Source organism: Perna viridis, chromosome 5 (assembly GCF_037379345.1).
Source record: "Perna viridis isolate PV_CMFRI_1.1 ecotype Kerala chromosome 5, ASM3737934v1, whole genome shotgun sequence".
NCBI classification, from domain to species: Eukaryota; Metazoa; Mollusca; class Bivalvia; order Mytilida; family Mytilidae; genus Perna; species Perna viridis.
The window spans coordinates 47979668-48001897 of record NC_142449.1 but is presented as its reverse complement, the minus strand read 5'-3'; the positions used below and the strand labels follow the sequence as shown (position 1 = coordinate 48001897).

At 32.6% G+C, this 22230-nt stretch overlaps 2 protein-coding genes across 3 annotated transcripts; one reads left to right on the top strand and one right to left on the bottom strand.

Annotated features, from left to right (window-relative positions):
- Positions 1-879: 879 nt before the first annotated feature.
- LOC148618024 (uncharacterized) lies at positions 880-5454 on the bottom strand. Of its 2 annotated transcripts, none has more exons than XM_088585823.1 (2): positions 5262-5454; positions 880-1285 (listed from the first exon to the last, which is right to left on the bottom strand). In XM_088585823.1, exons 1-2 carry the CDS (start codon positions 5357-5359, stop codon positions 1018-1020), a joined length of 366 nt encoding a protein of 121 aa, XP_088441949.1. In that variant the 5' UTR covers positions 5360-5454; the 3' UTR covers positions 880-1017. The 2 variants fall into 2 exon arrangements, with proteins under 2 accessions (XP_088441949.1, XP_088441950.1); XM_088585824.1 differs by lacking the exon at positions 5262-5454 and adding an exon at positions 4336-4528.
- A 160-nt stretch (positions 5455-5614) lies between these two features.
- On the top strand, positions 5615-22193 carry LOC148618023 (ubiquitin carboxyl-terminal hydrolase 2-like). The gene is made up of 11 exons (XM_088585822.1): positions 5615-5686; positions 10182-11071; positions 11397-11583; positions 12305-12413; positions 12959-13072; positions 13678-13742; positions 15274-15377; positions 15541-15618; positions 16142-16319; positions 17370-17493; positions 18200-22193. Exons 2-11 carry the CDS (start codon positions 10310-10312, stop codon positions 18285-18287), a joined length of 1809 nt encoding a protein of 602 aa, XP_088441948.1. The 5' UTR covers positions 5615-5686; positions 10182-10309; the 3' UTR covers positions 18288-22193.
- Positions 22194-22230: the final 37 nt, after the last annotated feature.

Here is a 22230-nt window from a genome sequence, read left to right as displayed (position 1 = left end):
ATCAAAAGCACGTGACAAAAACCAATGCAGTAATATAGGGCAAGCTTATCATTGGGAGTAAACACAAGGAGACTATAATTAGAGTAAGAAAGAGGATGTTCAGATTGGACCAAGAAAAAAGGAAACACAATATAAATAGAATGTAACACAAATTAACCAAATGAATTAACACACACAAAGGAATATACCGAGAGCAACCCGAGTATAGCCAGGCGCACTGGTTGTGTAAATAACACGTTTTAGAAACCCTCTATCCAAATCGCTCACATGTCATATTCGGGTTTGGAAACGAAAGAGAAACAAAACATTAATTTGTAAACAAATTCTGGCCCCATGGTTAGCTGGCCACACCATAAAACAAGCATGGATGAGTTCATGGTGTCGACTGTAAAACCTTTCAAGTGACGATTGAAGTCTTCCAGCAACATAACCTCGTTCCTATTTGGAATAGCTTGTCTGCATGTAGTTGAACAAAAAATTCATGTAGCTTCGACAGGCCCTGGCACAAAGTAAGAGTTGTGATATGTTTAACTCCATACACAGGCGCTGAAGGAATGATAACAGACATGAAAAAATGACACTACCATGTTAGTTATATCCTTGTCACTTACGCTGTCCATCATTCATTGTTTTGTTTCCACAAAATATGATGATGGATGAAAAGGTTGATTTGAATATGCCCATGAAAAAGTTAGGTTTAGTTGTAGAGAACGAGAACTTTTTACTTTATTATTTTTTAATAAATAAAGTCAACAGCATTACGACTTAAAAGAACACAGTCACATAGATTGTCTTAATTGAAAAGATTCAAATCATGCTCAGCAGTTCAACTTAATGTTGTTGAACTGCATAAATCAAACAAATATGTTAAAATCATTTCAAAATACATTCAGTCAACACATTTGGACCTGTATATCTATCTGTAGTCCAAATTCTATATAGCAAAGTTAAAGATGTATAATTTACGTATCTCATGTGTTAACATTCAACGAATAGCTACAATTTCATAAATAGTCATTATAATAGTTTCGGTCTTTCTTTAAAGTACTGTCTTTGAAGTTCTAGGGCTTTTCTGTAAAGAAGAAGGTCCATTCCGTCAATACATCTAATCAAACGGGCATTCAAGATGGCCGCCCCCGTTGTACAAGATAATTCTCCGATCAGCTGAAACAACGAGCCGACTTCCTCTAAGGGTTCTATCAAAGATGTGTTAACTATTATGGAACACCCTGTCGACGGGTCTGTAAGGACGGCTTGGCAAGTTCCGAAGTCGTGCTGCTCTAGTCTGAAAATAAATTAAAAGGACAGTCTTGTCTTATTAAAACAGTTAGAAGAGAGTTGAAGTGAGTTTTCCCTTCACGGCGTAATATATTAGAATGTGAAGGATTCTAGGGTTTTTTTTTCATTTAAATGTCTTTACAAAAGGTTGGGTTCTAAAGACTAAAACATTCCAATATACTCTGTACACTACATGTACCTAAATGTCATTTTCAGGATATGTGTAAAAAGAAAACTTATGCAATCAAATCTAAATCACGTGTAACTTTGTGTTTCCGTAGCATAATGGTCAAGTCAGAAGGATTTCAATCGCTAAATATTAACATACGTGGATGACAATCCTTTCGGCTAGTAATGAATTGTCACCTCCGATAATGTAAAAAAAAAAACAAGATACGTGTGAAAAACATACAAAACGTATTAAAAACAAAACTTTACGATGCTTGTACATCAGAAGCAGTTTTTAATGGTAAATATTACACTATCCAACTATAAATAAATCCACAGTGCAAGCCCGTGAGAGCAAGGCTGTCGTGTTACAGGGAATAAGCTATTAAATTTTCGACTGGCTCAGGCTTGTTTATATTTTATACTAGTATGTCGATTGGCGAAAAAAGAAAATGAAAGACTGAAGTCTCCAAAGTCGCCAATTGTAAAATACTTAGCATTCTATGCTACTGATTCTGGCTTGCTTTCAACATCCGGAATGGCACGAATGCGATATGCTCAAAATCGGGTGACCTCCGCTAGAATTTTGGTTCCCCTTGTTTTTCAATCAAAACAACCGGTTACCAGCAAGCGCGGATCCATGATTTATGAAAGGGAGGCTTAATTACGAGAATCGGTAAAAGGAAACCAGATCAAGCTATTACAATAGTTTTTTTGTTTCTTTGAAACGCCCTCACCTGCACCCGTCCCTGACCAGGAAATGCGGGTAATGTTATCGTTCTACAATTTTCTCTAAAATTTTTAGCGATCTTTGGGTCGCATACGATACTGACCAGTGAAACTGCCAAGGCTATATCGGGGCCCTGATAATGTATATGACCTATAGAGTCGATTGTAACGAGCCCCTGTGTCTGAATCAGAAACTGGGTAATGTTCAATGCGTACCGATCATTTCATCTTTTAATGTAAGAGTAATCAAGGGAACCAAGGTTATAGCGGTAATCAAAAGAATGTAATCCAGGGACAAAGACCAGACATACACAACAAAGAACATAAAGTAACTAAAATCATTCATACAAAGTAACAAAAGCAAATGAGCAACTCGGACTCCACTAAAAACTGGGATCATGGACCAGGTTCATCGGTAGGGTAAGCGTCCTATGCTTTTCTAGAAACACCCGCCGATTTGCTCATAAAAGTCAATTCCGGGGTAGACGAAAGAGGAAAGGAAAACGTTGAATACGTTTTCATGGCGTAGATGGATACACCATAACGATCCATGAGTTCATGATGACGACCATAAAACTTAAGTAGTGATGACTTCAATCTTGTAGCAACATAACTCTGCTCCAGAAGCCTATTTGTTAGAGCTCTAACGCGATACAAAAAGTCGGCGTAGTCTCGGCAAGCTCTGGCATAATGTATGAGTTGTGATATGAACACTCCATACGCAGGTGCTGAAGGGATGTTGCCACGGATGAAAGGAAAGTTGACAATTTTGAATGAAAAGTCATCACGTTTGTCGTAAAGTTTGGTCAATAGTTTTCCTTTACCATCGATTTCTAAGTGTAGGTCAAGATATGAGGCTGACTTCACAGTGTCTGAAGTATCCTTTATCTCAAGTTCTTTGGGATAGATGCGATGTATCAAATCCCCAAAATTAGGATTGTTTAAAGATAATACGTCATCTATATAGCGGAAACTGAGATTAAAGGATCTAGCTAAACGATATTCTTTCTTTCGGATCAGATTAGCTATAAAGTCAGCCTCATAAGAGTGAAGGAATAGGTCAGCAAGTAGAGGTACACAATTTGTTCCAATTGGAAAGCCGACCGTTTGTTGAAAAACGCGTCCACCACACTGGACAAATATGTTGTCAATTAAAAATTCCAGCATTTTGTAAAAATCTTCTTCTGTATATTAGGAAGATGATTTGGAATTATTTCTTACAAAGTATGAGGAATCTCTACCAAGAACTATACATTTGTATCTAGGTGTACCATCTTTTTTGGAAAAACAACGATGTATAATGTTTTTAAGTCGGGATTTCAACTGAGTATGTGGAATAGAAGCATACAGTGTTGAAAAATCATAAGTTTTAATGCTATTATATTCTGATAAATTTCCCTTTCTCATACAAGCAAAAAACAGACGTAGAACACGTGTGTATGATATTTAAGAGGTACTCTCGTATGAAGCTAGAAATGTGAAGCTATGGCGGTAAACACGGCTCCGATCAGCAGCTTAATGAGGAGTAGTAATATATATAAATATGTAAACCAAATGCGAATGTCAAGTACTGAAATTACAAGTGCAAGAAGTCGTTAACATATATTAATTTTGCCGCTTCTGTGGTCTCTTCACAGACAACACAATAACATCCGCACGTCCTTTTCTGCAAAAATATAACTGCAACTTTGATCGACTGAAATATTTGTTTAACAAATTTAACGCTTAATCACCGACTATTACGCACGTAAGATGTGTTGTTCTCGGCTTAAGTTCTTTCGAAAGATAACGGTTACCGACATCAATTCGCCTTGAATTTTGAAACCCTGTCAAACCGCCTGTAAATGTTTACCATTGGGAACAAACTCGCGTCTGTGTCTCGTTATATGTGTCATAACAGAAATTGTTGCTCATTTCAGTCCTGCTGAATTGCATTAGAATTGTGAGTCCCTGTCTGTTAAGTTGTCAGGCAGTTCAACAGGGAAATTATATAATGAAACATCAGGAGCAGATTCAACAGGTCAGTCACCTGCCCGACCTATACCCCCACCCCCCAAATGGAAAAAAATCCATTGAAATTTGGATTTTTAGTTACACCCAAAATAATTCGCGTCTCGCTCCACTCTGAGATTACTTGTAAACGCAACCCTGGCTCCTTACCCTAGAACCTGTCTGGATACGCCTCCTGGTGGTCTAGCAACCCGTATCAAAAAGAAAATCCACGACCCAGCCATTTTTCATAAAAAAAAAAAAAAAACGAAGGACAACACAAGTAAGAACTTTCAAATACTGGCCATAGGCTCTATATCAGAAACATAAAATATACATGTGTATAATATAATAGGTCTGTAACTGATTACAGGGTTATGATTACACGTCTCTATGGCAAGCCAAAGTGGACAAAAATCAATATGTTGTAATATTAGAAAATGAATTTTTAATATTACAAAATCATTTTTTTAATATTAGAAATTGATTTTGTAATATTAAAAAATTCATTATCTAATATTACAAATTCCTGATTCAGTAACATTATAAAATATCACACATTTTGTAATATTACAAATTGAATTTGTAATATTAGAAAATGAATTTGTAATATTAGAAAATGAATTTGTAATATTAGAAAATCAGTCACATTTTTTAATATTACAAAATCAATTTCTAATATCAAAAAATAGTTTGTTAATATTAAATATTCAATGGAATTTTTAATATTAAAAATGACTTTTTAATATAAAAAAAAGTGTTTTGTGATATAAGAAATCTAATTTGTAATATTAGACAATGAATTTGTAATATTCAAAAATCATTTTTTAACATTAGAAAATGCTCATTTTTGTTCACTTTGGCTTGCCATACGTCTCTGCCTATATCCATGATATACATGTAGTAAACACATATGAATATATATAGTCAATTAAAAATTGCAGTAGATTTTTTGACCATTAACACTGAACTCGTTGTATTGCTCGTCAAAAGTTTATCAAGTCAATGGTGTTGAGAAATATGGCAAACACACCCACGTACCAAAAAAGTTTTTGGCGGGAAAATAATACAGAAAAAAAACTATTTTCAATACCTACCTTCCATTTACTCTGACGCAACATCCATCCAATTTTGTGGAATCACGTACAATTTCGTCCAAAAACAATGGTTCCCCATGTTTTATACCGCTCTGCATTGTCCGAATAAAACAAAGGGGGTAAAAATTAACACCAACGTTAGCTGCGGGTATAGAAACAAGAAACCCGAAATTTTATTCGAGGTTCTCTACGTTTTTCCATCTACTTACATCTTTTTATTCTTGCAGAAATATCTATCACTTCAAGAATCGGCGCAATAAAGGAAATACATTTTATTTTGTTGAATATGAATATTTCATTTCGTTTTATTTATACAAACACAAATATCGATGTCAACAATGTAGTTGTTATGACAACTTCCGAAATCACGTAATCAAAATGGCGACCATCGGCTAGAAGTTTTGACAGTTTCAAGTTAATTAGAGGTTATTTTGGGTGTTTTGCATTTACTTTTCCACTAAATAACTATATTTATATGTAACATGTACAACAAAGACACAAGTCGTATATTTCGTTGCAATATTTTCGCTGCTTAACTTTAGATCGAAAAGGCTGATCGCGAGCTCTCCATCTTCGAGAGATTGTTGACACCCGTGTGTTGACTATATAAGGATATTTATTGTAAATTCGATTGTTCTGGCTGTTTTGTATTAAGTAAACTAAATCTGAATATTTAGCAACTAAACACTAGACATTCTCTAGGCCATTGATCGTCAATTTCTACAGAAAATTATTTGGTTACTTGGCAAGATTCCACATATATTCTGTGTGGTATTACTATTAGCACTAAGACTAAAAAGAAATGTGTGCTAAGAAGAAATGGCTTGTAATAGGCCTATTTTTATATATTTTGTTGAACTTTTATCTCCTTTTCACTATCAAACATTTAAAGAAAGTTTTCTACTCACCACAAACACAGTATATATGATTTACTAGATTATAAGTAGTTCTTGCCAGCAAGTGATTCTCACCCACTGATTTTTTCGTCCACTAGTAAGAAAGTAATTCATGTAAGAAAAAATGTCCAATAGATTGCCGATAATTTGCTCTCAAAATAAGCTATCATACAGTGATTTAGTCCAAATTTCCTCTGACCCTGCAACCCTCCTCCTTTTTATTTAGATATTGATATGTCAGGTTGGGGTCAGAATGATGTGCCATACAAAAAGTTGGAGATTTAGTGGTACCGCGGAGTATCGCCCTTCAACCGCTTGTAAGGACTTTCAAGTTGAAATTGTGCATGTCACACCTACCTAGTTCGATTCCGGAATCATTTTCCTGTATGCTGATACCAAATTTGCTAGAAAGATAACATTTATTATTGAAGTTTCGATAATTTTGCACGAGAGACCCTGTTTTGTTGACATTTTGTACCGTAATAGAGAGTAGGCGGAGCTTGTTACATTTGGAACGGAACGGAACAGAAACGATTTTTAAAACCAGAATATAACAGAATATTTCAAAATTCCATTGAAAAATTACGTGCCCGCTATCTTTCGTTCCAAAAGTAACAAGCTCGTCCTATTCTCTATTACGATTCAAAATGTCAACAAAACAGGGTCTCTCGTGGAAAGTTTTGAAACTTCAATAATAAATGTTATCTTTCTAGCAAATTTGGTATCAGCATACAGGAAAATGATTCTGGAATCAAACTAGGTAGGTGTGACATGCACAATTTCAACTTGAAAGTCGTTACAAGCGGTTAAGGGCAATACTCCATGGTACCGCTAAATCTCCAACTTTTTGTACGGCACATCGTTCTGACCCCAACCCAACATATCAATATCCAAATAAAAAAGAGGAGGGTTGCAGGGTCAGAGGAAATTCGGACTAACAGCGATTTTCATTGATGAATGCATATTTGGTGAGCAGATTGACGAGAATTGCTTCTTTCTCAAAAACAGTGAGATCTATTATTTGACTAGTAAATGGTAGAGTACAGTAAAACATAAGATATAATAGGTAATGCATGCACCATTAATTAATCACCTATACTTAGATGGTAAACTGGAACCCAAAACAAGAACATTCAAAGTCACACTTGGAAAATATCATTTTCATTTTGCACTTGGCAAAGAGTACGTCACAGGCCCAGAAAGCAACCTCTTCTTTCCCAAAATGAATTTGAAATGAAGAAAAATCCTAAAACCTTAAAAACTACTCATATACTTACCTGAAGGGCCTAAGTTGTTTGTCCATATCGAGAAATAAACATTCATGACAACTGAATACTTCAATATTTTCTGTATTTATTAAATGCTTATAAAAAAATCCCAAGAAAATTTTGCAGTATGACAAATCTGATAATACCTATATAGTGTAATATACTGCAGCTTCATCCTTGCACATGGTAGAACCTCTTGATGATGATTTTTGCTCCATATATTCGATAGTTTTGGAAATGAGTACTTGTCAGGGGTCGCACTGGGCTTCGCCAATGTCGCAATTTGTGATTTTCTATTTTATTTGGCAACAAAAAAAGCCAGTTGGTGATTTTCTCGGCGCCTAGGTTTTGTATATTAAAATTGACAGGAAGTTTATCAGCAACGGATATTCTCTCTAATTTTGTGTTGACACCTGGTCAGAGTTAATTGACTATGACCAATTTAAGACAGAAGGCAATTAAAGGTAATTAGACCAGGCGACCATGACTGACAATATCCTCATGGCAGGTGTCAATCAAATGTAAATATATTATTGAGCCAATCAAAACTCTCATCATCTGGTCAAAGGTAAACACAATTAAGGCCATGTGCATGTGGCTACACACTAGTTTCACAGCCCTGTTTAACCATGTAATACATTCAGAAACAGACTTACCTAATAACAGAATAAATTAAATCCAATTAACAATGATTATCCCATCAGGAAGTGTCTAAATACTTTGAAATAAAAGAATTGGTAAAAGAAAATGGATGACATTTGTTTACACTTTTTGCCATTTGACTTTTTTGGCGGGAAAATTGGTAAGCAAATAGAATGGGGATTCCCAAAATCTAATTAAAGAACTGCTATTCAGATATCAAGATAATTAAACAATGACACAGTTAATGGTCCATGGTACAAAATGTAGTTTGATAGAAATTTTACCACTTGAGAAAAAGAATCAAGTTTGTTAAAAATAAAAAAATTATATTGTATTACCTGCGAAATCGTAGCTCTTGATAGTTTTTTTTTTTTTTGATTTTGCGATCTAACGTTAAGAAAATACAGAAATAGTTAGAGCTACGTTTCGCAGCTAATATTGTATTAGAATAAATTAGCCCATAAAGGACAAAGGTGAACATGTTTTAAAATCATTGACTATATGAGAATAGTAATATAAAGTCTTTGATAGAAGTAAAATACCTGTTTCTGGAGTAGTACTTCTTTATTTTATGCATATGAAAGTGACAGACTAGAGTAAAAAACCTACTTTATACATGCATCAAGAGTGAATCTTGGGTACATATATGTCATGAATGGTGAGGTTACTTTGATGAATTGACAAAGATAATTCATCAGTGGACTTATATTGTCTCTTTTTTTTAAAAAGTATAATTTTTTTGGTACCCTTTGGCTCTACTTTCTGAAAACTGATGACAAAAAATGGCAGCTGGTGATTTTGTCTGGCGACAGAATTTTGGAAGCCAGAGCAGCCCCTGCTGGTACACAATTAAATTTCAGATTTTGATCTTCCTAATGTATTTGATTCTAATGCTGCTGATGAGAGGTTACTCCTTGAAACACATGTACAGCATATCAAAATATATTTGATCCAAGGAATTAAGAAAGTGCCATCAAGGAGGTGCAGTTCAAGAAATTTCAATCCATGTACCCATCAGCAATTTAGCATCATACACATTTGGCACACTAAGATGCATAACAAATGTAGATACTAATTACATTTGTGAGATGTCTTCTTTTTGTTATTTTCCCTAAAAACTCTTTGAAAGAACTTAATTCAGATTAGAATTAAACCATCTCACCATACTTCATGCTAATTTTGAAATATTGAAAGAATGCCATTTCATGTAACACCAATAAAGATAAAAGTATTGTACACATGTACATGTAACTCTTTGTCAGAAATACTGAGTAATACTTGTCGATGTTTTACAAAAAAACAACCAAGTCAAGTCATTTCAATCTAACCAATCAACTACTACAGGAAAATTTGTGAAGTGAAAATTGTTTCAGTCATCTTCATGAAAATAACTATTCACTGACAAGTTTAGAATTGAGCACTATAATGATTATAGGGTTAGTTAGTCTTGTTCTCGTTTCATTTTCATTTTCAGAATTTTTTATGTGGAAAGTATTGAAATCTGAAGCCAGATCTGCATTTCACATTTTATTGTTTACTTCTGGGATCAGGAAACACTGCATTACATTGCAACATCATCTATTTTATGCTTTTCTCAATATTTTATGTAGAACTAGATACTTTTTTTTGCTTTTAATACTGAACTCAACACTAAGTTAATGATAATTCTCCATGCATTGGGACCTACTCTCATGAAACCATGGAGTCACTTGAGAGACTAGCATAAATGTACCCTATACAAGCCGAGTGAATAAACCATAAACCAACCGTATAGAAAAAACCTGTTAGTCATGTACAAATGACTACATGCACATATATTTAGAGAGATTTATTGTTGATACGGACACTGACTACCAAAAAATAAATACAATTTTTTTACATTTTGAATAAGAAAGAGAAGTGCTTTTATAAAATAAGGCTATTTAACCTAAATTGGCTTGGACAATTCAATTCAACAAAAATTATGATGAGGACGGAGCCCAACCTGCAATGGAGTTCCTTTGAAAATTGTTAATTTTTTCTTTTATATAAATATCTTTGAAAACTGCATAATACATTGTACAATGTTTAAAAAAGATATAATGTTTTACTTAGATTTGTTTATGTCTTTTCAGATGTTGGTTGAGACAGAGTTCCAGATATAGATAAGACGTTGTACATATCCCATATATGAGCTCATCCTTATTCATAGTGTTTATATATTTGAATAATGTTTAATAGAAAGTTTGTCGAGTAAGATTCAATGTCTGTCACTTCATTACATAGATGTACAGGATATAGTCCCACTCGGTACACCATGCCAGGAGAAACAAGAACATCTAGATTAACTTCAACAATTGGACGCACTGGAAATATTAGTGTAACAAATCCCTCAAGTAGAGCTGCAAGTCTTGACAGAAGAAAGTCAAGCTTAACCTCCAGCATCTCAAGTGGCAGCAGTAGAACTCTGCCTAGAACAAATTCTCGACCTCTGCCTAGTGGTCCTGGTCCTCTTGATGCTAATGGAAGAAAACTAACAGACTTAAAAATTAGAAGTACCAGTAACAAGGCAAGCCCGACTCTTCGCACAAATGGACCACTTAAAGCTGACTATTCTACTTCTTATGGAACTTCATACACTCCATATGGAACATCAGTAAAAGCAAGGTCTCCACAAAATGAAAATTATGGTGTATCAGCCATGTCCAGTAGTTCACTTAGAAGGAGATCATCAAGTATTTCAAGTTTAAATGATGCTACAAGAGACATGAAACTAAATGGGGGAAGGGAGGAAAGTTATATTACTCCAAGGCCAAAAGACAGGACTTTATCTAGAGGGTCTAAAAATGAAACTGTGTATGACAGTGGAGGTCATGATTTTTTTGCTACTTCCTCACGATCAACTAAAACCTCTGTATTTGAGAATGGCTCACTGAAGAATGATGGAAGACCGCCCTCTGGTCGACGACGAGATAGCAGTCAAGAACTGCTACATGAAACTAATTCTAGTTCTAGTCTGTCTTCTGTAAGTTTAGTAAGCGCAAGAACTGTGGGTAAAAAAAAACTGGATTTTATTAAATCAAATTATTAATAATCAATTCATATCATGAATTTTATCAAAATGGAACTGTGCATTAAATGTGTGATAATTTTTACTCTATGCATATGAGTGTAGTAAAAAAAATTCCTGTTTGAAATTCAGTGAAAATTTCTTAATGCAATGTTGAAATTTATTTTATTGGAAAAAGTAATAAGTACTTTTACTGGTCAACAATTATAAGCTAAAGGTAAAGGAATAAGGCTTTAAAACTTATTCCTACATGTGCATTTTTTTCTTTTCTCAATTTCAGAACTTAAGTGCTAAGTTTCACCAGTCCGGGAAATGTGGTCTCCGTAACCTAGGAAACACATGCTTTATGAATTGTGTTCTTCAGTGCCTTAGCAATACCAGGCCTCTACTAGAGTATTGTCTAAAAGAAGATTACTTACATGATAAAAATACCTCAACAAGTTCTATGAAAGGACAACTTATTACAGGTAAGAAGGTGTCTGAAATTCTGAATGATGCCATAGTTGGTAAGCATTTTTGATTATACATTTATGGAACATAGCTGGAAGTGTAAATGTGAGTGATCAGGTGCTTTCACTTACAGCTTATATTGAAACTTAAATTTTCAGTTTTGAATGGGAACAATTTTGTGAAGTAGGTTCTGACAATGATATTCTGGTTTGAACATCTCCAATCATTGTAAGTGGAGTAGGTTAAACTTGAATGTCTTTAAACCTGGAGTATTCAGACATAACCCCCTTATTTGTAGAAGAATAAGTTTTATGATTGGAATTCTAATGCGACATTCATTGTAATGTTGAATTTTCATCTTATAAGATAGTAAATTTTAGGATGTTAACTCCCTGATTGACTACATGTACCTTGATTTTTTAAGCATGCACAGACATTGGATTTGATGGTAGCAAATACACATTTATGATATTGGCTGCACTGTTAAGTAAACTGTCACTATCAAATCCACAATGGACACTTCTCAATCTTCAATGACAATACAGTTATCTAGTAAATCATCTACCAGAGATATAGATTAGTGTCAATGGTTCAATCATACATGTGAATAATTATGTGTATTGTGTGAAAGTTTCTGCCATTTGACTTTTTCTCATAAAATTTACAGAGGTACATGTAAGTACATGATGTAAATTGGATTCTGAGCTTGACTCTGACATTTTTTGTTGTCTTTTACAGCCTATGCCAAATTAATGGAATCAATGTGGAAAGACAAAGATTCCTCTGTTTCACCAAATTCTTTCAAGACTCAAATTCAGAGATTTGCACCACGCTTTATGGGCTATGCGTGAGTATATATTACTTCAAATGCCTCATTTTATTTCATGAGAATTTTACTTAGAAAATTTCTGGTGTGGCAAATCGTCACCAGTATAAAATGATTGAGTCTTAATTTTACAAAAGAAAACAGAACTTTTTTTTTTTTTTCTTTTTCAAATATTTGTCAGTTTTTTTGGTTTTTTTTTTACTTTCAACTGCTATGAATTAATCAATGATAACGACACAACATATAAAATCCTGACACAAGGAAATGGTATAGTATGTACATATAATTAACTTGATTTTCTGCCACTTTTTTAAAGACTTGGTTTAAATGTTATGATTCCTGTTGTTATTGTATACTTTTGATCTTTGATCTTTGTCCATCTCCATTTTATTTGTTAACAATAGTCTTTTCTCACAATTTGTGTAGTTGATTTTTTTTAATTTGATTGAAATTTAAAAAGTGAACATTTCTTTAGGAAAACTTTAAGTATGTTACCAAAAATCAAAGTATTTTGAAAAAGAGCATAATGACATTTTGTCAAACTTATTTTAACTTTGTATTTGTAGCCAACAAGATGCTCAAGAATTTTTACGCTACTTGTTAGAAGGTCTCCATGAAGATGTTAATCGTGTAACGAAGAAACCAAAACCAACCGTCATCAAAGATGAAGATTTCGAAAAGTGAGTTTACAACTTATTGGAAGGGGACCAAATTAAACAGGATCAGAAGTTTACGATAATTCTTACATCCAGGAACATCCATTATATAAACAGATCTTAAAAGAACTTAATTGTCACTTATTAGATCTTTCTGTAAATTTTCATCGAACCCAGTACCTTCTTGACAGTGAATGAACACCCCCGACCTCCAGTGACTAGGATTAGAAGGGACCATGTGCCATTTATCACATTCTAGCTGTAAATTTCCCCTTTAAGCTGATCAGTTGGTTTTTATGGAGTCTAGACATCTTCTCCAATGGGAGTAATTATTAAAATATACTGACTTAAAATTTTTTTTATTATTTTAAATGATTAATAAGGATCATTTCCTTTTACGTACCTACAATTTTTTATATATCTCCTTACATTTCACAAAAGCAAATAAAGTCAGCCTTGTATAAATTTATCTTTTCTTTCAGCAAAACATTTTTTTGTGGAATTTCGATATTATTTTTTGATAGATTATTTTTAAATCATTACAAAAAAAAACAAATCTATAATGATATTGAAACTTTAGACATGCTATAACTTTTTAAACATTAATATCTACCTGTATATGTTTTCAGTGACCGAGATAAAGGACAGGAATATTGGAGAGTTTACCTTACTTATGACAAGAGTCATATTGTTGGTGAGTACCAGTACACTGTTGGGTATTTTAATTATAAGTCTTAGAGTAAGTTATTTTTTATGCTTGTATACAAATTTGTAGATTCATTTTGCAGTAACAAAATACACTTTAGCCACATAAATGGTGCGCATGCTTACTACAGGCCAGTTCAAGCTAGAATTTTAACTGAAAAGCAGTCCATGAATACGATGACATATATTGGTGTTGAATTAAGGAATGAGTATTAGTCAAAAGATACAATGAAGTAGAAGTCTCTTTATGAGTATCTTATAGACTCACCTATAAGTCAGATTTTTGGGACTAAATTTTTAACTGCTGGAAAGGATTCCAACTTTATGACAAGATCTAGCTTATGAACTGAAATTTTCAGCTTGAAAATGTGAAAAGCTTGATAATTGACACCAATATTGAACAGCCAGACCAGTGCTGTTTACCACAATGTTTAAAATTTTGAATTGTAAATGTCAGTTTTAGGAAGACTGTCTTCATCTTTTACTTTTTACAGCTAAAATATGATGCAGTAAAAGAATGCTTACTGTTTAGTCTTTATTTTGCCACAGTACTGACCTTCTATGATTTTATTCGTGTTTCCCACTCATCTATTTTGTGTGTTGATTTTACCTGTGTACACTGATATTTTTACCTGCAAATACTGATATAGCCAAAAATCCATAGGTGTAATAGAAACATGACCCGATAACATACCATAATTCATGAAAAAAGTAATCAATATTTTAGTTGGCTATGGAAATTCTTTTTATGAATTGCCTTTTCCTTGAGTATAAACCTCTTAATTTACTGATATATCTTAAAAAATGAGTTTTTAGAGTATCATAAACTTTCTGTTTTATTCTTTGTTGTTCACTATATTTATGATTTAATTTGGTCTATTGGTTGTACCAAAATTGGAATGAATGAAAAAAATGGCCGTATCAAAACAATCCACATGGCTTGTCAAGAAACTTTAAAAACAACTCTGGCTTGTAATTATTGAAGATATCAAAACAAACATGTTAACTCATTGTAAAGGGATGCAGCTGTCAGAAATCAGTCTCACTTACAAGCGGGCCAAGGCTAGGTTCCAGTGATTTTGAACCGAAAAAGTGGGGGGGGGCTCCGACTTACAGGTAGATCGACTTATACTCAAGTATATACGGTAGCACACAGATGATTCATGGATGTCTAAAACTTACTAAGTTCACTTTTATTTCTTATTTAAAAACAGTTTCTTTTGGTTGTTGCAATTTTTAGATAAAAATTGTACGGGTTGTGTGCATAAAATTTGGTTGATTTTGTGGGAAATAAATATGGTTTTTTGCTAAATACAGATCTGTATATAGGAAGGCTATAGTGATATAAAAATATGGTGTATGTAGTACCAAAAAGCACTATTTGTTTGGTGTTTTTTTTTACCAAGAATTACTTGCAATTGGTAGTGTCTGAATTTTAAATGAATCGTTGCTTGAATAAATAAAAGGTTTATGCAGTTATATAAATAGGTCATGTTCAATTGAATGATTTATTTTGACAGATATTTTTGTTGGCCAGTTACGAAGTACACTGAAATACAAAGATTGCGGACATACATCCACGACCTTTGACCCCTTCTGGGATTTATCTGTTCCTATACCAAAGGTTAGTTAATTCATTGATCCTGTTTATAACTGTAAGTATATAGCTATTTTAATAAAACACTTATTTCAAAGTTGATTAAAACAGTAAATAGTACTTTTGACACCTGTTTTGTTATTAATGTGTTTTGTTGCTTACTGATTCCCTTTTCTCTCTGTTCTTGCAGAGTAGATCAGATGTTACACTTTCAAACTGTATCAGCTTGTTTATGAAAGAAGAACAGCTAGATCATGATGAGAGACCAGTAAGTTTATAACTTCAGAATGTTATCAAAGTTTTACATCATTTATACCTATGTACAGTTTGTAAGTTGCCAGGGTTGTTTTATATTGACTTTTCCCCTTGGTCTGGTAAGTTGTTTGATAGAACACAAATCTGTGGCGTAAGTGGAATGAACCATATAATGGAAAATACAACTGATTTGTTTCTGAACAGGTTGTAGAAAATTTAATTACTGCCTATTTTATGTACCCAAATATGAGGTTATTTTTATCCATTGTTATAGAGAAAAGTTCTCATAATGGTAAGTTATATGAATATAACTTATGTCCAATGAGGGGCTGATTTTGCAGGAGTAGATCTGCTGCAAATTATGTAATACAATTATGAAAGTTGGTCAACTTGACTGACAGACAAGTCATCCCAAGTCTACTAGGACCTAGATCATCACCCAACTTAAATCATTATGGCCCCATTAGCATGTAACTTTATTCACTTACAAGTTGTATCTGCCTCATATTAATTTAATTGAACTCTTCTAATTTCAGACTTGTTCTAAATGTAAGAAACGAAGTGATTGCACAAAGAGCTTCTCAATACAAAGATTTCCACAGATATTAGTGATACATTTTAAAAGGTTTAGTCAAGGAAGATACAGTCAGAAAGTGTCAACTTGTGTTAACTTCCCAGAAACTCTAGATTTATCTGAATACTCATCTGAGAGAGGTTTGTGATACAGTGTCAATAGTCTGCATGGAGTGGTTCCAAATCTTATTTACTCAATTAGGATATTATTTGTGAATGCACTGTCAATGCATTTGATGGCAAATATGAAACTGTTGCACTAGAAATATTATTAACTGTCAATTTTTTTAAAATTAACTTCATTATTCTATTAAAAGGAAAAATAATTATACCTCAGCCAATAAAATTGTGTAGGATGTATTTTTTATTAATTACTTGAAGGGTATTAACAAAATTACTGAACTGATAAAATCTAGACAGCAGTCAAAAGGAATAGTCTAAAATGAAAGTATGTTTAAGAAATTTCAACATCAGGGCAAAAACTGGAAAGTTAGAAAAACCACCACAATGGTTCCGACTTGGTACAGGCATTTCAAAATGTTGGTGTGTTAAGTTCACTCATAAAATTATTCCTTTATGAATGGCATTTAAATCTTTAGCTTGAAATAATACATAGCATATACCACATTTTAATACTACTGTAAACAATCATGTTTTCAAAGTGACACTTATTACTGTAGATATGACATTTAGTTCTGATAAATAGTGCAGAGAGATAGTAGCTATTAACACCCTTCTTCTCTGTTGATACAGAATATTAGGCAATTAGTTTTTGATACTGGCTTTATCAAGGGTATTTCAACTTGAGCCCGTTAGGGCAAGCCTGAAATTCCTGTGAGAAAGCTGGTATCAAAAACCAATAGCCTTATATTCTGTTCATCAGTAATTTATAGGTAACATTTTATTTTCGTTTTTTGTATGTTAATAAAATACAAAAATCAAAATTTTGACCTGGAAAAAGAAAAATTTCAAATGACCTATTTTGTTGGGATGAGCCAACATCATTCAACCCCACTGTGACATTACAATTTTTCATGCATGCCTGGTTTTCAACTGACCTGTTAGTTTTTTTATTTTTTTTTGTATCAGGGCCAGTACGCTATGACGAGCATTATTGATCTGTGCACATCAAAGGAAAATGTCACAATTTACTGATAAGAACTATTTACCATGTACTATTGGTTGTTTCAGGTCCTAAGGTTGTATATAGTCTGTATGGAGTCAGTAACCATTCAGGGAGTGTACATTCGGGTCATTACACAGCCTGCTGTAAACATCCTTACAGTGGTGACTGGTTCCAGTTTAATGATCAGAGGTATGTGGCAGTACTTATGATCAGCTGAATAGTTGGTGGTATATTGAAATCACCTTGTCCGTCCATCTCTCTGGGTGAATTTCGTTGCATTACTCCTATTGGATGGATGGATTTGTAATTTGTTTGTAGCTTTATAAAGATGTGACATACATTTTATGTGATTTGGGTTGCTATCAGTTTTTGTGCTATATGATTTGACCTTTACATGACAACCCATGTAATTATGTCTTGATTATGGTCCATGTGGATTTCTGGTGCAATATGCTGCTATTGGAAATTGTGGTCAAATTGATTTTCTGTGTAACTTACTTGCATGCAATAATTTCACCTTTAAATGGAATGAAGATTGAAATATCTACAAGAACTGAATCACAAATCTCTTAACAAATACCTACAAGTAGCTGAATCACAAATCTCTTAATAGTTTTTACGCAGATCTTGACTTAACCCTATAAAAAATACCAAATTTAAACTGAAAAAAAAGGTTATCATTACATAGTGTTGGTGAGTAACTCTGGTTAATTAATAGATATGCTGCTTCCTTTGAAAGAGCGTGAAAAAAGAAATAGTGACTTGCATACATGTATTTAGAAAATAAACATTGTGTTGCCACTTTTCTAAATTTGGCAAATTGATCTTAAAAAATGTGTTTGGATTATTGCTTGTTTACTAAAATGTTTTTTTTTTTTTTTCAATTATTTTGTAGGGCTTCTTCTTCTTCTATACGAAGTGCTGTATCATCAGAAGCTTATTTGGTATTTTATGAACTCACCCCCAAGTCATCTAGATTATAGTCAATAAAATTAGAAAAAATGGTGTAAAAATCAGAAGTGTAAATGGTTGTGAATGTGTATTCGGTGTGTTATGTGTAATTGATAAATTGTTGGTGTGAGGGTTGATTCCTTTGTTACGAGAACATATTGGGTTGTTGTTATTTGTTAAACTGCTTTAATTATGTTACAATTTAATAGAATGTTATATCTTGTTCTAATAATATTGTTGAAAAATATTGAATTTGAAAGTGTATAGTCATTAAAGAAGATTTCCTCACTTGTGTATTGCAAGCACTTCACTGTGACACTGTACTGTAGAATCTGTCTTAGGCAACACCTCCAATAAGTCAGTGAAATCTGACAGTTTATCTGTTGGCCTGAAAGTAAACCCCATTGCTTATTTACAACCTGTCATAAAAAATGGCTAATGAAGAGACGAGGGAGGGCATAAGAACCAAGTAGTAAAGTTTGCAGGACACAATTTTTTGGTAAAAAGATGTTAATGAAATTAGACAGATTTCATTGTTCATGATGATGAAGTAGTTTAATGGTTATATACAATGTTTGTATACAAACTTGCTATTATTTATGACAGTTAAGCTATTTTTAGTATTGTCAGTACTCTCACAGACCTGTCATTATATTAGTTTATTTATTACTATATCCCCAGTCTTTGTGTAGTTCATTGTATACGGTTTTACTTAGTATTTTACTAATTTAAACTATAGTCTGTTATATTTTGTACTTAGGTTATGTGTTCAGACATAGGCAGTCTGGTGTGTGAAATCCGAGCCATTTAATACACCCAATACTCTACTTGTTCAGTTATTCGTGTATATTCTGAAAATTGATTGGTTTTGAGCAGGAATACTTCCAATTCAAATTTTTTAAGTATGTGTCAGACATGATAGGCAATGACTGTTGTATTTTGAAAATGTGTTGTTTGAATGTGTTGAATTATAAAGGGCATTGAAGAAAGAATTTTTTTCAAATGATTAATTTGTTTTGTTTCATTACATTTTGTATTTAACCAGCTTTGCTGAAATAAATTTTTATTCAGGATATACATATTTATTTGTTGATTTTAGTTCTATTTTGCCATCACACTTCACAGTTTTATGGTTTTTTTTTCTGTAAATCATACATATTTTTTTTTTCAAAGTGATATGCCTATTGGTATGTTCATTATGTTTTTAATCATTTTTCCTGGCCATTTATTTTATTAGAATATGTGAAATCTGTTTACCTCTGAATCAGAGAGATGTATACATATGTTCATTTTGTTAAAAAATAACTCATTCTAAGTCATTTCAATAAAAATAATAACAGTCTTTTGTAACAATTTTCATGTTAATCTTGTGTGACTTTTTGGAAAGTTGATATATTTTTAAGTGTGGTCAATATTTGGCAAGGTAAAGTTATTTTCGTGCTGTGGAAAAGAATTTGCATTGCACTCCTTCTTGCAGTATTAAGCCTGTTGCTGCTAGCATATATAGAAAATTGCTCATACCTAAACTATTGTGAAGCAAAATGTTCCAATTTTTTTGTCAAAAGGCCAAATATTCACAACAACGAATGGATGTAAATGGCAGCAGCTTTAAAGAGTCATTCTTTCCATACCATCAAATTTGTATAGCTCCCCGAGGAGTACTGTTTCTATTTTTTAAAAAGAAACACAATATTGAAAATTTATGTAGGATTTTAAGTTTATGCACCAACCAACAATTCATCAACCCTTTCATTCCTTTGAAGAATAAATGATTTTTTTTTAAACTTACCTCACATAACAGAATTCCTTGTCATCCCACTGTATTGAAAGTTACAAATGTTTCACATGTGAATGTGTGTGTAGAATGAACATGCAGTGTGAATGGCTAGACTTGTATTAGTAGTAAATTGATTATTGGTAGAGTGAAATCCTTCACAGCATTTAATATATTATTTCAGGAGATATTACACTATGCATTGTTAAAAATCATGTATTTTATTAATTATAACTATTTATGATGATTATACTGTAATGGAAAGTTTAGTGCTGTGAAAGTTTTACCCATCGATATTTTGTATAATCCAGGGTGTACTTGATTGATCTCCAGCATAGGTAAATCTATTTTTAGCTTTATACCTGTAGTGTTGTGCAGATTTTATGTGGATTTTGATTTGTGAAAAAATCACATAGTATTCTTTCTTTTTTTATGTGAAAGGTGGGGGAGGGGGTACAGTTACATTTATACTTGCATAACTGTTGAAAGAGTTATATTTGGAAAATTGCATTGGCAGAAATCAGTAATATATGTGTATGAACCATTTTCTTCATCCATTTAAAGTTATATATATGCATGGTATAAAAACAAAGGATAGAAGTTACATCAACTTACCTAAAAATGTTGTTAGTGCTCCCCCATTAGTGTTGTGACTTTTTAAGATATTATTTCTACTTTATATTAAATTTGAATGGTTACTGGTTGTAAATGAATGTTTTACCAAAAGCTGTGATATGTAAATAATTAAATCGTAAGCATTTGTGTAAATACAAGCCATATTTATTATACCTGTTCCAATGGAATTAAGTTGTTTTTTACTTGAATCAATTTGTTTTTAATTTAGATTTTTGTTTATTGTTAAAGCTTGTATCATTGATTCTTGCCACTAAAGGGCTCACATATAACACACTTAAGCTTTTCATTGTATGGATAGGTAATGTAAAGAAAGGAATGATATATTGGAATCAGGATATGAATACTTTTCATGGTTCAATTATTTGTTTTTAAAACAATTGATTGGCATAGATTCTTGTGAAACTCTTCTCAGGAACTGCAATGTAGACATTTGAATCGTATGTAAATTTACATAAATTTGTTTGACCAAATTACCTGATTTTTAAGAACTTTTAAAAAAATCTTTTCCATATCAATAGTGACGTATTTTTTCTCCCTACTCAGAAATATTATCTTAGTTCAGACGTGTTTGGGTTTTTTTTTGTGTGTGTGAAAAGAACTGAAATTGTAAATTGATAGCATTTGTAGATTTATTATGCTATTGAGATGAATAGTACTACATATTATTTGGTTTTCTCATCCTGGGAGACATCCTTCTTTTTTGGTAAAAATATTTTGCCCATCATCAAATCTTATGATTTTAAAAAGGAAAAAAAAAACTTACTCTTTATTTTTTAAAGGAAAAAATATTGAACGACACCCCTAGTTTTCCATTGTATTTTTTTAAATATCCATTGTCATTAAGTATAAAATCTGCTTAATATGATAAGGAAATAATTTTTTTTATACAGGCAAAAGCTTGGCAGATAGTTTGTTGTCTGTATGTCTGTCCATTTGTTGTGAAATTTGTTATATATGCCATACCTTCGTTTTCAATTTAAATTAAGTTCACACTAACACAAATGTCAATCATGGAATGTACTTTTATTACTAATTTTTTTATTCATGGTTGTGGCTGGGAAGTTCCAGGAGCATCTTAGTCACTTATTATCCTGTTCAGATTCAAGTGTAAATCTTGCAACAATGTATATTTTTAAGTATTTAAATCTGTCTCCAATTTTCACTGTTAGACCCTAAGTTAGTCCCATGAAAATTTTTTATGGTTTGTGTAACTTATTCATTGCATACATACTGTTGCAAGTGAGGTTCTAACTCGTTGATGTTGTTCAGATTTAGTAGAATCTAAATAGTGTACTCTGTGAACTATTCTAGCAAGAACAGTTTTTGTAAGTTGAAAGAAATTATACAAAGTCACATGATCAGATGTACATTGATCACATGATATTTATTGAATTGCTGGAGTGATTTTGTTTGAATCCCTATTTATTGATTATATTGTTTGTTATTGCTCATATGTATTTCAAATGAAAAGTGAAATAACAGCTGCATTTATAGGGCAGTTCTAAACAATAAATTAGTCTTTCATACACATCTGGTATTGTAGCTTTTTGAACCTTTACATTATC